The following is a 12796-nucleotide window of genomic DNA, read 5'->3' as shown; positions in this document are numbered from 1 at the left end:
GGGAGCCTCATCCTGAAGGATGAGAGAGGGACTTGCGCTGTTTTTCTAATTTGTTTTTAGAGGAAGGAAGGAGGAAAGGGGATTAAAGAACAACAGTATTTGCACAGTACACAATATCTCCAGAACAGATGTTTTTGTTTCTATGGTAGCTATGACAACACAAATGCAAATTTTAATCAGACTCAAAATATTTTTGTGCAAGTTATCAGGAAAGATTTAACTTCTTGATGAAATACTTAGAAAGTTTCCACTAGCTCTTAAATCTTGAGATTTCAATCTCCAAGAACAATCATTTACCACAACAGAATGAGTACAACAGGCAAGCTGTTTTAGAAATTATTTAATTTACAAATGCCATACACTGTTTCTTAAGACAACTGGTGGTACAAAATCTTACCAACTCTTAGTTGGCTGCATTGATGTAAATAATCTTTTTAGCTTCATTTACACTAGGAAGTCAATTTCTCCAATAACGCCTCTACTCCTTTTACATTTTTATTCAGCTTCAGCTTTGGGACAAGCTTTTTCAGTTCTTTTTTTACTGTATTTGCCACTTTTTGATCAGCGCTCCGAAGTAAACTAGAAGAAACAGGAAAAAAACCGAAAGATGTCAAAGGCCAGCACGTAGGTTACATCCTCGTAGAGAAAAATCAACTATTTAGGAAGAATACAGTTCAGGGCAGATTCTGTTACCTCCCATTAGAAAAAGACTTAAAACTTTCCAGAAAGCATGAAACACCAAGTGAGAACACAACCAACACAGGGTAAATCAGACATGAAGGAACTGCAAATCCTTTCTCAAAGCAGGTTCAGACATTGGTTTCTCAGTGCTTCACCCAGCTGAGGCTTGAAACCCTCCAGTGCAGGAGAAGACTCAACCTCCCTGGGCCCCAGTTCTACCAGTGGGTTGTCCTCACAGGGAAAAGGAGTCTCCTTATTTCCGGCCTGAGCCTCTCCTCTTTCAGGTTGTGCTGCTGTCTCTTATCTGCCACGCATCGCTGTGAGAGGCCGGCTGTCTCTCCTCTGTCCCTCCCACTGGTGCTGGGGATGCTGTTGGGTGCCCCCAAAGCCATCCTTTCTCTGACCTGAACTAGGCCCAGTCCCACAGCCTCTCGTCCCAGGCCAAGGAATCCAGCCCACAACCATGCTGGTCACCCTCTGTTAAACTTGCTCCAGTTGGAGGTATTTTTTTCTTGTAACAGGAGTTCCTAAAACTGAATGAATGTCAGTGCACCTGACACACATCAAGTACTTTCACTGTTGTACTGCCATGCCTCATTTAGTGCAGGACCACAGAATTTTATGAGTTCTGTTCTTTTAAAGTTATTACTTTTGAAAAACAGCATGACAACAGTACACTGACAAAACACTGTCTAAATAACTTAATGTCTTCTACAGCCAATGTGTGCAATGCAGAATAGAATTAGAAGTTGCACTGGCATACAAATAAACTAAGATTGGAAACTGTAACACCTGTGTGCTGGTACCAAGCAGGCTGTATAATACTACAAGCCTTTACAACCTCTAGGACACTTCCAATCAGCTCCCAGATTTGCAGCTACCTAAAAGCTTGTTTCTTGCCTACTTTTAAACAAGGATTAGACATGGCAAGCTGAACCAAGCAAGACAAAAAGGAATTAATGTAACTTAACATGACCTTTAAATTTTGTCTTCTTAGGACTCCAAATCCTGAGTAGGATGGCAACACTACAGGAAGTAAAGCACGGGATGCCCTTCTGACAACACCATCATTTTCAGCTACTTAATTCCCAGATTAATTTCTATGTGACTAACAACTTCTAGCAGCAACTTCTATTATACTTTTAGCTATGATTGTGCTATTTAAACAAGAGACCTTCTTGAAAACTGAATTCAACAGAGATGAGGGTGATAATTCTTCAGTTTTTCTGTGAGTCACGTACCCTGATAACAGCAAGAAAAGAGTACCGGCAAAGGATGTACCAAACGCAAAGGTACTTAACACAGAGAATCAGGTTCACAGGGTTGACCATCAGGGACAAAGAGCATATAAAGCAGCAAGCCACTCTGGACTGCACTTTATGTATTTCAAAATACAGGCTTCATCTACCAACAGCTATACACCTAAAACTGGTCTCAAATTCTTGGTTTCCACAGATCTCTCAAGCCACTGTATTTTTAATATAGAACATCTACATGCGAGATAAATGAAGGCAAAAGAACCCCACAGGTTGTTGGGGTTTGGTTTTGTTTAGTTATTATTATAAAAGTTCTTCTAAGATCTGGTAAGCCAGCACCTATTTTTTTGTGGATACAAAAAAACCCCAACTTTCACAGGTTACAGAAATTACATATGGAAATCACTAAGTTATATGGTGAACTATGCTTTTATCTACTTTCTAGCGTGGTGATGATGTGTTAACATAATTGACAAATTCAGAAAGTACTGATGAAATGTCAGATGTAGAAATACAAATAGATTAGCATCCATGACACTCATTTACTTACAACTCTTCGTTTACACCAAAATGAATCGTAATGTCTGCAAAGACCCTTCATGCTACCTTAGCCCTCGTCACACCTGTTCTAGGTCAGAACCAGGCCTCAGATTTTTTTATAAAAATCAAATTAAAAGCATCAAGGACAATGAAAGGAGAGGGTACAGAGGATATCACGTAACTAAGCACTCAAGCACATGTAAGAACTGATCATAACTGGTGAATAAGTTTAACCACTAGAAAGCCAAAAATCCTTAAATGGATGGACTGGGTAATTCTGAGTTTCAGATCTACAGTGACAGAAGGCTTATGAAAGCCAACAACAAAACAAAAAACAGTAACAGCTTCATGGAGAACTGGTAGTATCTGAAGGGATCTGAGATTCTTTATGATAAAAGAAGTATCTTTTTTTTTAAAAATGAGGTTTTTTAAAACTCAACAATTAAAAAAAAACAACTGCAGTTACTGTCTATACCAGACAAAACTAACTTTATAATTGTTCTATGACTTAGGTAACCTCTCAACTTCAGTGCACACAGTTAAACAAAGACAAGATTAATTACTACTTGCTACCAGGGTAAGCAGGTGTCACATGAAACTGAACAAAAGCAGCTGGTTATGTTTTGTGTTCTCAGCCGCCTAAACAAGAGCGTGTCATGTCTGAAGAGTCATCAAGAGACATTATAACTACAAAGGATTCAGATTTAACTAAAAATAAAACCAACACTTAAAACCAAAATTCCGGCAAACTCTCCCACACTTCTGTCTCTCTCCTGCTAGGTGGGTTTCAGTATTGGTGAAAAATGTCAATCTGGGAGATTAGCTCCCCTAACTGGTAATAAAACACCTTTCCCTAACCCCCACCTTGTAGTGCCATGAGTAATAGCAGAGGCTGACATTCCTCACAGGCTTTTCCATAAAACACACTGCTCCTGTGCTGTTTTTTGCTAATAAGCAATTACCAGTTTCCTGGTTTTTCTGTATTTCTTTAAAATCTATTAGAAGATTGCCATCACAGTGACAGCCAAACAGTCATTAAAGTGTTATGCATGGAAAAAACTCCTCTAATTTACTTTGCAACTTTATTTGGACAATCAAAGTAGCTTAGATGAATCTCCTCAGCCTTAAGTTAGGAGAAAAAATTCCAAACAACACAGTCAGTGAGCAAGCCTTTATAACAAACCTCTACTCAATATCTGTGCACAGAATCAGATAACTTAAAGGCATCAGATGCATTTATTGAATTCTAAAGCCCTGTAATAAGAGGGAAAGAAAATGTTTTATAACTTACTAGCTGAACAATCTTAACAGCCAGATCCATATGACTATTACGATGTTGTGTAAACTAGCTTCATACCTAGATTGCAACTACTGTTCTATTACCAATTCTTGTTACTAATGCTCTGAATAACCGTAAATAAAGTTAGAATTAAACTCATATTAACTAACAGTTAAAACAGTTAACATCAGTTAAAACAGCTTTTGATTCACTTTGAAAAAGAGTGAGCATCAGAGTAGCCTCACTCTAAAGTCACAAAGAGCAGAGACGGAAAGCAAAGAGCAAGCTGTCTAAAGTAACTTTAAGAGAGGGAGAAGTGAGGTGAAAACAATGGAGAAAAGGTTTCTATTTCTCAAAATCATATTGTGTTTGAATTGTTTGCTCATTTTGGCTCAGTGCGAGTCTTTATGAGGAGCCAGCAGTGCAATGCTGACCCAGCAGTTCCACAATACAGACCACACACTTCAGGCTAAAGACCTTGCGCTTCTGTGACACGACACTGACACACAGTTACGTGAAAGTAAGAACAGCAATGATTAACACAGCTGTCTGCATTCAATGAAGGAAAATGCTAATGTCAATCCAATTCCTGTGAGTTTTTTTTGGATCTCGTTACATGATTCACTGCTTCGAAGTTGTGAGCTAGTTAGTTAGCTCATCATACACCTTTGCATGGTCTGTTCTTTTGTATAGCCTATTCCAATCCCTTTATTACTTCAGTATGAGACATACTTAGGCTCTGTAATTAAGTTATCAATACTAAGTAGCAAGCTACAAAACAAAAAAACTGAGTTCTTAAATGCTGCCACCAGTCACAGGTATTTCAGAGTTAATTATTTTAATGTAGCTATTTGTGGACTGCTCTTTTTAGAACTTTGTGTTTGTAAAACAAGAGAGGGTAGGCACAATTTTAAAAATCCGATTTTTAATCTTAAGAATTTCCAACATTGAGCTACTTCCTTGTACTGCAAAGCCATGAGCTCAAGATACAACCTATGGAAACCCTGGTCTGAATTTCTCCAGTACTCTGTTCTAACACAGACTGTTTATCACAGGAAAAAAAAAAAAAAGGGCATTTTGCTAGCAGAAATTTCAACTGGTGTTCTCTTAGTCATTCAAGAAATTAGCACTGCAACCTAATCAGGCCCTGTGCCTTACATACCAACAGAGAATAATGGCACCTCGATTTACTTCTGCCCAGGTCTTCATATTCTCAATACCAACACGTTCTACCAACGTTCTTCCAAAGCAAACTGTAAAATGGGGAAAGGGGTAGGGAGGAGAAAAATATTAGACATTAACTTTATGCAAAGAAGCCCGATACAAGATCTCTGCAGTTGTGATTGAATCGAGAAGTTTTTAGCGACCAAGTATTCACAAAGTTTTGACCTCAAAATCAGTGACTGTTCAATGCAACGAGGAGTACCTTTATAGACGTTTGACTGCTTCTAAGTATTGCTTAAAACTAGACAATAGCAGCACTGTGTGACAGTTAACCAATACAAGAGTTAATTATATGCAATATAATGACACATACACACCTCTGCTCAAAAATGTGAGGTTTTTAAGCATCTGACTCTACATACTAAGGAACAGAGTTTGCAGAGATTAAGTTACACAAAACTTCAAAGCTAAGCCTTTACTGATGCATGAATTTTTTTAGGAATCTTGTTTCTTTCAGCTGTACTGATGTTACAGTGCTTTACCTCCTCAGCAGCTTTAAAGGTGACTTGCAGATTCATTACAGTAATGGCATATGCAAACACAGAATCACAGAATGTCAGGGGTTGGAAGGGACCTCAAAAGATCATCTAGTCCAGCCCCCCTGCCAGAGCAGCGTCACCTACAGTAGATTGCACAGGAACGTGTTAGGTTTTGAATGTCTCCAGAGAAGGAGACTCCACAACCTCTGTGGGCAGCCTGTTCCAGGGCTCTGTCACCCTCACAGTGAAAAAGGTTTTCCTAATATTTTGGTGGAACCTCCTATGTTCCAGCTGCAACCTTATCCTGTCACTGGACATCACTGAGAAGAGCCTGGCTCCATCCTCCTGATGCTCCCCCTTGACATATTTATAAACATTAATGAGGTCACCCCTCAGCCTCTTCTTCTCCAAGCTAAAGAGACCCAGCTCCTTCACCCTTTCCTCATCAGGGAGATGTTCCACTCCCTTCATCATCTTTGTGGCTCTGCGCTGGACTCTCTCCAGCAGTTCCCTGTCTCTCTTGAACTGAGGGGTCCAGAACTGGACACAATATTCCAGATGTGGCCTCACCAGGGCAGAGCAGAGGGAGAGGGGGACCTATCTCGACCTACTGGCCACATCTCTTCTAACACACCCCAGGATGCCATTGGCCTTCTTGGCCACGAGGGCACACTGCTGGCTCATGGGCATCCTGCTGTCCACCAGAACCCCCAGGTCCCTTTCCCCTACACTGCTCTCCAACAGGTCAGTCCCCAACCCATACTGGCACATGGGGCTGTTCTTTCCCACGTGCAAGACTCTGCACTTGCCCTTGCTCAATTTCGTAAAATTTCTCCCCACCCAACTCCCCAGCCTGTCCAGGTCTCTCTGAATGGCAGCACAGCCTGCTGGTGTGTCAGCCACTCTTCCCAGTTTTGTATCGTCAGCAAACTTGCTGACAGCGCTCTCTAATCCCTTCTGCAAGGCTCTGATGAATATGTTGAACAGCACTGGCCCCAGTACTGACCCTGATGGACTCCACCAGACACAGGCCTCCAACTAGACTCTGTCCCATTGACCACAACTGTCTGACTTTTTTCCTTCAACCAGTTCTCAACCCACCTCACTACCCAATCACGCAGACCACACTTCCTCAGTTTAGTTACAAGGATGCTGTGGGAGACGATGTCAAATGCTTGACTGAAATCCAGATAAACCACATCCACTGCACAGCCATCATCCACCCACCTGGCTATGTCCTCATATGACAAGTCCCCAACTGAATTAGAAATGAACTTCAGGAAACCTGCTCTTCCAACTTGATTGCTGAGCAAACTTACCAGTAAGGAACACAAAAAGCCCTTGCCCAACCCCAACAAACTCCAGTGTCCAAAGAAACACTGAAGCTGTTTTTCTCTGTCACTTCAGATCAGAATTCCATCTGAAGAATGCTCATCTTATGCAACTTGTTCCCTATAGCCTAAAAATTTGGTTGTTTTTTAACACCAGTTCCATAAACTCAGTGCAATGATTCTGAATGCACTCTTGGGAAGAAAACAGAACAGAGGGAACAGCTTGTGTTTAAAACAAGAATCGCAGAATGTTAGCAGAAATAAATCCAGATAACTGCAATAATCTCAGGCTAGTCTCTGAAAGGCACTCGTATAAAACTCCATTTTTAGTCATCCACTCAAGAAGTAGCAAAACAACCTCTCTTTAAAAAACATTTAAGAAAGCCCAACTAAGTTTCATTTTTAAAGGACAGTGGATAACTGAATGTAGTAACAGAAAAACAAAACAAGTTTAACAAGGTCTGATAATTCTACAAAGAAAAAAGACCCCTACAGACAGGTTCCCTCCAGATTATACTATGCCACCCCAAACTCTTTCCATTTTTTGAGGTTTTTGCATGAGAAAATGTAATCTCTATTAGGATACGTTGATTCACACAAGATTTTAGAGTTATGTAATAAGTTTAAAAGCTATGTTAAGATTAGAACATCTGTGCCCAATCTCTGCCTTCTGGGATATAAAATAGCAAAGATGTGCTATTTTTGTGCATGAATTATTATAATAACAGTTATAAAGCACTGACCCAGCAGCACTAATGAACACAGTGAAGATTAGTTTAGCTCACAAGCAGTAATGACACAAGTCTTCCTGTTAGAAAGAATCCTTAAAATTGATGTGTAATTTATGAAAACTATCAAGACTTTTTAAGCATAGAAATGAACCCTGTCCCAAATAGACAATAAAGCCCTGAGAACCAGTACTTGCTTTGCAGGAAAAGTAGATCTATCCTTGGCTTTCTGCTCATGGAACAGCTCACGACAGCAAAAATATAGAAGCAACAATCTTGGAGGATATATTAAACCTTCCCTATATTATCATATTCAAGAAAATAAATGCAGCAATCCTATTTTACCTCAGATAACAGATCACTCTAAAGTAAGAATTTGAATAAAAAAATCAATAAAGCTGAATTTCCAACATACCTTCTTTTCCACATTCTTTCAGTTTTTCATCTTGCTCTATTAACCACTTCAAAACTAGATGGCCTGCTGGATGCTCTGCAATGTGAAGCTTTAAGGAGAAAAAACAAACCAAACCAAACCCAAATTATTTAATGACGATGTTTCCAAATGCAGTTACATACCTGTCCATAAATACTCTTACTTGCTTTATCACCTCTGCCCTCACACACCACACTGATCCATTTAGTCATCACCTATGCAAATATCAACAAGTTCGATACAAGTATCTCAATACTTACTTAAATTAACCAGCTTAATTTTTACCACTTTCCTTGTAACAACTGACTTGCAGTAACATAAACTCTATCAACCTATGTTTTATCCACTCATACAAGGACTTCATGCTTACTGACCAGAATCTCTTGGTCTAGCTGCCTCTCTAAGAACTTCCTGACTTTCTACATTTTCATAGATTTGAAAATTCACTGCAGTCTAGTTCACAGAAAATCGCAGAAAATGTAAGCACTTCACGTAAAATTCTCTAAAGTGCCTATCCTGAAGAAGGGGACAGACAGCAAATTCAGCACAACTATGAAAATCTGGAGGGCATCTAACTTAAATATAGTTTACACATCATTTTTTGCCTTCTAGTCTACAGACACCTATCTGACTGAGCTTAACAAAATAGGGGAGGGGCACACTTTGAAGAGAAGGTCATACTACAAAGATAAACAGCTATTATCCAAGATCCTTCCTTGCATGGAGATACGCATACCTGAAAGCTAAGAGACCCTAACATTCTCAGCGTTAAACAAACTATAAAAATCTACTAACTGTTCAGCTGCATAACGATAACATTAAAAGAGAGACTCTGTAATGTGACTGTTAGCTACCTCCCCACAAAGCGTTTAAAGTAGTTCTGAAGATTCACATAGTACCTTGCTCTACAAAGCATGAAATACCAGCTCAAGCCTTCATCACTCCAGATAGAATAATAATAAACTACAAAAGGCCAATGTCAGTAAACAGAGATCATGTCTAATAGGAGTGCTGTCAGGGCAGCACATTGATGTCTTACACAATGGAAAAAGTGAGCAGACTGTATTTTAGTAATACAAAACAGGCAAACGCCTTGCATGACCTCAGCACCTCATTCTCTGTTACATCACCTGTCCATCACTGCCACCTGGAACCAGCTCTTCTGCTGCTAAATTAGCAATTGCATCCAGTGCTGGCTGGACATCACCAAGAGCTGTTCTTAAGATGTCGGTAACCAAAACAAACGTAGCTTTGTCTGTCACTACTTCTTGGGTATGTTCTTGCAAATATTCTAGCAACGGCGAGGAAATTGCTTCCAGGAGCTCACGGTGGCGGAGTTCAGTGTTCTTCTTACTAGCAAAAGAGACAGCACGTTACTGTAGAAGACTTTGTCTCTACACACATCCAGAAACAAGAAATCTAGAACATATTTGCAACTGAGACAGCCATAAATCATTGAAAGACCAAAACAAAGCATCATTCTTCCCTCTTTCACATCCAGTTAAACACATACTGCACACGTTTTAGGAACACATGGCAGTACAGCTGACTGCCAGTAAACCTTACAGCTTTTTGTTAACAATGATAATTTAACATCTATTTATTTCCTATTACCTCAACTATTGAGATGTATTTCTTAAAAATAATCATCATCTAAAATTGCTCCTTCTTCAAAAGCTGATGGGCATCAACACCAATACCAGAGAATGAGTTCAAGTTCAAATTAACAACTTCCATTTTTACGTCTAGATTTTGAGATATACTTTTATGCAACTCAAAACACCAATAATACATATTAAAGATTTTCGGCTACATCAAACTTGGCATAGAAGTTTAAACAAAGAACACATAACAATTTTTGCCCTTTATGAAGCGAGTAAACAGCTGATCACCAATACATTTCTCGTCATCAATCATCATATATGAACTCTAAATCAAAGTTGCAAAAATAAGGACTACAGATTAACGTTTCTCATAATACTTATCCATTATATATATTTGTGTTATTTAGATACATTATGAAGAAAATCTGAAAGTTGCATGAACTCTTCTAGCTCCTGGGAAAACAACTCAACCTTAATATCTGAATTACCTATGGGCATTTCCATCTCCCTGCTGCAGAAGTGTGATGATTTCTGGAACGAAATGTGCAGGGTCTCTAGGACTTAGCAAGTACAACAAGACCTTCTTTCCATATTTGTTGTTTATTATATTGGGCAAAGAAGAATTTATTTCCTGTAAAAGTAAACAAATAGCAACAAAATATTAACAAAATAAGTTTTCAGCCACCTGTAATTACTGATTACCTCTCACGTGCAAAATTTAGGAAAAGAAAACTACATACTAAGAATAAGATTCGTATCTGCTTGTGAATTTAAAGAAAAAAATACTCTAATGAGCATGAAAGTCTGGAGAAGTGAAATAATATTAAGGTTTAAAGTGTGTTCATCAGATGCATTAGCGCCACTGACTAAAAACACTGCAAAAAGGGCAGGATTTGTTTTCATTGATACATAAAAGAACATAAAATAACACATATTCTCTGGTACATCATACGCTGTACAAATACAACCTCAGTAGAAGTCATAACCTCAGCAGACTAGACAAAGGATCACCTACCACATCAACTAAGAGTAATCACCGATATTGTGCTTTCAAGGGAGCGTACATAAGGACCTAGACCGCACCGACAGTCCATGGGGAAGAAAGGTCCATTCTAAAATAAGCATAGAATATTCATCAAGAAAAATTAAGTCTCAATAATAGACTAAAGCTGACTTCTGTGGGGAGTACTATTTGCAGTTTGTCTGAGCATGAACAGGTCAGTTGTTGGCTAGGAGTTAGCAACTTTGCAAACTACAGAGTGGGCACCTCATACAGTTACGCAAGAACAAGGCTGAGGAAGAAATGCATTAACATGCAGGGAAGTTCCCCTGTCTATAGAAGTATGCTGCTATATCCACAGGTAATTTTCGTCAGCTTCTCAACAGATGTCCTTTCATACAGCAAGACGCATGTTACGCAAGTTCCAAGTGACACTGGAGAATCCTGCAAACTATCCAGATACTCTTGACCATCACAACAGTCCATTCCTGGCAACTTTTAATATGCATATAAAATTTGATTATCAAAGCAAAGGAGGGCTGTACAGAGCTCTGGGCACTTGTTTTGCAGGCCACAGCTTTCAAAAACTCTTTTTTTTCCCACCATCAAAATCCTTCCAGCAACAGCTGGAAAGATTAATATAACAATTTATACCAATATCACCCTTTATTAATATGGGCAGTGGTTGTTTGTCATTGAGGGAAACAGAAACAGAGAAAGGTGGCTGGAAGCTGGCAGGAGATGGTAAGACAATGTCCTTATTTCAAAAACTTTGCTTACACCCAGGTGAAAATGAGTTTTGGTAAAGAGAGACGAACATCAGTTTGATGAAGCACTTTAATTATGAATAAAAATCTATTACTGTAACTTTCACACTCTGGGCATGGAGAAAAAATAAACAAGCAAAACCAAAAAACCTGAGGGGAAAAAAAAAAATCTGAGCCAAAACCACAATCTGTCTTCTGAGCACATACATTCCAATTCAGATGTATGTGAGGTTCATTTATCAATCAAATAGACAAAGGTGCTGAAATATTCCAAAATTTAAAATAGGTAGAGAAAATATTTAGTTTATAAACATATCCAAAACAGTATGTAAACAAACACAAAAATAATCTCCTTTCTGAAATCAATCTATACCATGACCATTTTGCATAAAAGATAACAGACATATTTTTCTTTAAGTCCTCCAAAAGTGCATCTCACCCACTGGTGCCATGACTCTGGAGAATTACTAAATTTGGTCACTATTAGTGTCACATCTGTGGGAAAGGAACAGGAGAAACTCTAAATTACACAGGCATGCTATCTCTAGTCAACAACATCTCCCTAGCACTACCTGCTTGGAGTACTCACAAGTATTTCCCACTAAAACCTGCCCGTCAAGCTCACGAGGTACAGCTCCAATCACACAGGAAGGTTTAAAGCCCCACACATACTCCTTGGTGTGGGACTGAGATTCCATGAAGCCGAGAGATCACGAGAAGCAAAGACTTTCCTCGAAAGATTTAAAGAACTTAAAACCCCTCCTTTACCTACAAATTCTGAGCCATTTTGGCAGTCCACATTAAGTGATTGTTTTTGTACTACTATTATAAAGAAGAGAAAAAGCAGAAAGAGAAAAAGCAGAAAGAGAAAAAGCAGAAAGAAGCAGAAATAGAAAAACTAGAAAGAAGCAGAAAGAGGAAAGAAACCAAAAGACAAAACCATAGACACTTGCCTAGACACTGCTTTTTCTCCTCCCTAAATCTTTATTATTTTCCCTATATTTCTTAAGCTACAATTTACTATGTACAGAATGATAACCGGTGAAAAATGTTTTAAAAGTGTAACTGCTCTTTAAGATAACTTTACAGGTTGGATTCTTCTATAGAGTACGCTTCAATGCTTGATTTCTAGACGCTTCTACCTCATGTTCTGCTACTAGTTTTCATGCATCATCTAAAGAGCTGGTTTTGACCTTAGCTGGTGTTTTTCCCTTTCCCCTGACATTCTTTCCCTGACCTCATATAAAGCCAGATAGGGCCAATTTTGCATGTCTGAAGGTCACTCCTAATTCTCCTTTACTCTTCTGTCCAGACTGATGCAGTAGGATGACCAAACAATACACAGTCCATTATCTTTCATTTCAGATGGTAAAAAACCACTGACGATTCAGGAATTAAATGACACCTTGGAAACTCAGCTGAAATCAAACACAGTATCTGAACTGATAAACCTCCCAGAAAGCAGTGCTTGTAA

The 12796-nt window shown here is 38.9% G+C and overlaps 1 protein-coding gene across 1 annotated transcript in view; it reads right to left on the bottom strand.

Annotated features, from left to right (window-relative positions):
• Positions 1 to 325: 325 nt before the first annotated feature.
• The window catches only part of KIAA0020 (KIAA0020 ortholog), a 25390-nt gene continuing 12919 nt past the window's right edge, over positions 326 to 12796 (bottom strand). The window contains exons 13-17 of the mRNA XM_009864677.1: positions 10044 to 10186; positions 9082 to 9304; positions 7934 to 8021; positions 4919 to 5009; positions 326 to 579 (exon numbers count right to left, since the gene is read on the bottom strand). Of these exons, the coding sequence (XP_009862979.1) occupies positions 450 to 579; positions 4919 to 5009; positions 7934 to 8021; positions 9082 to 9304; positions 10044 to 10186 (675 nt within the window). The 3' untranslated portion in view covers positions 326 to 449. The remainder of the gene's footprint in view (positions 580 to 4918; positions 5010 to 7933; positions 8022 to 9081; positions 9305 to 10043; positions 10187 to 12796) is intronic.

This window comes from Apaloderma vittatum, unplaced genomic scaffold, assembly GCF_000703405.1.
Source record: "Apaloderma vittatum isolate BGI_N311 unplaced genomic scaffold, ASM70340v1 scaffold21392, whole genome shotgun sequence".
Classification (NCBI taxonomy): Eukaryota; Metazoa; Chordata; class Aves; order Trogoniformes; family Trogonidae; genus Apaloderma; species Apaloderma vittatum.
This window is presented reverse-complemented; position numbering and strand designations above follow the sequence as displayed.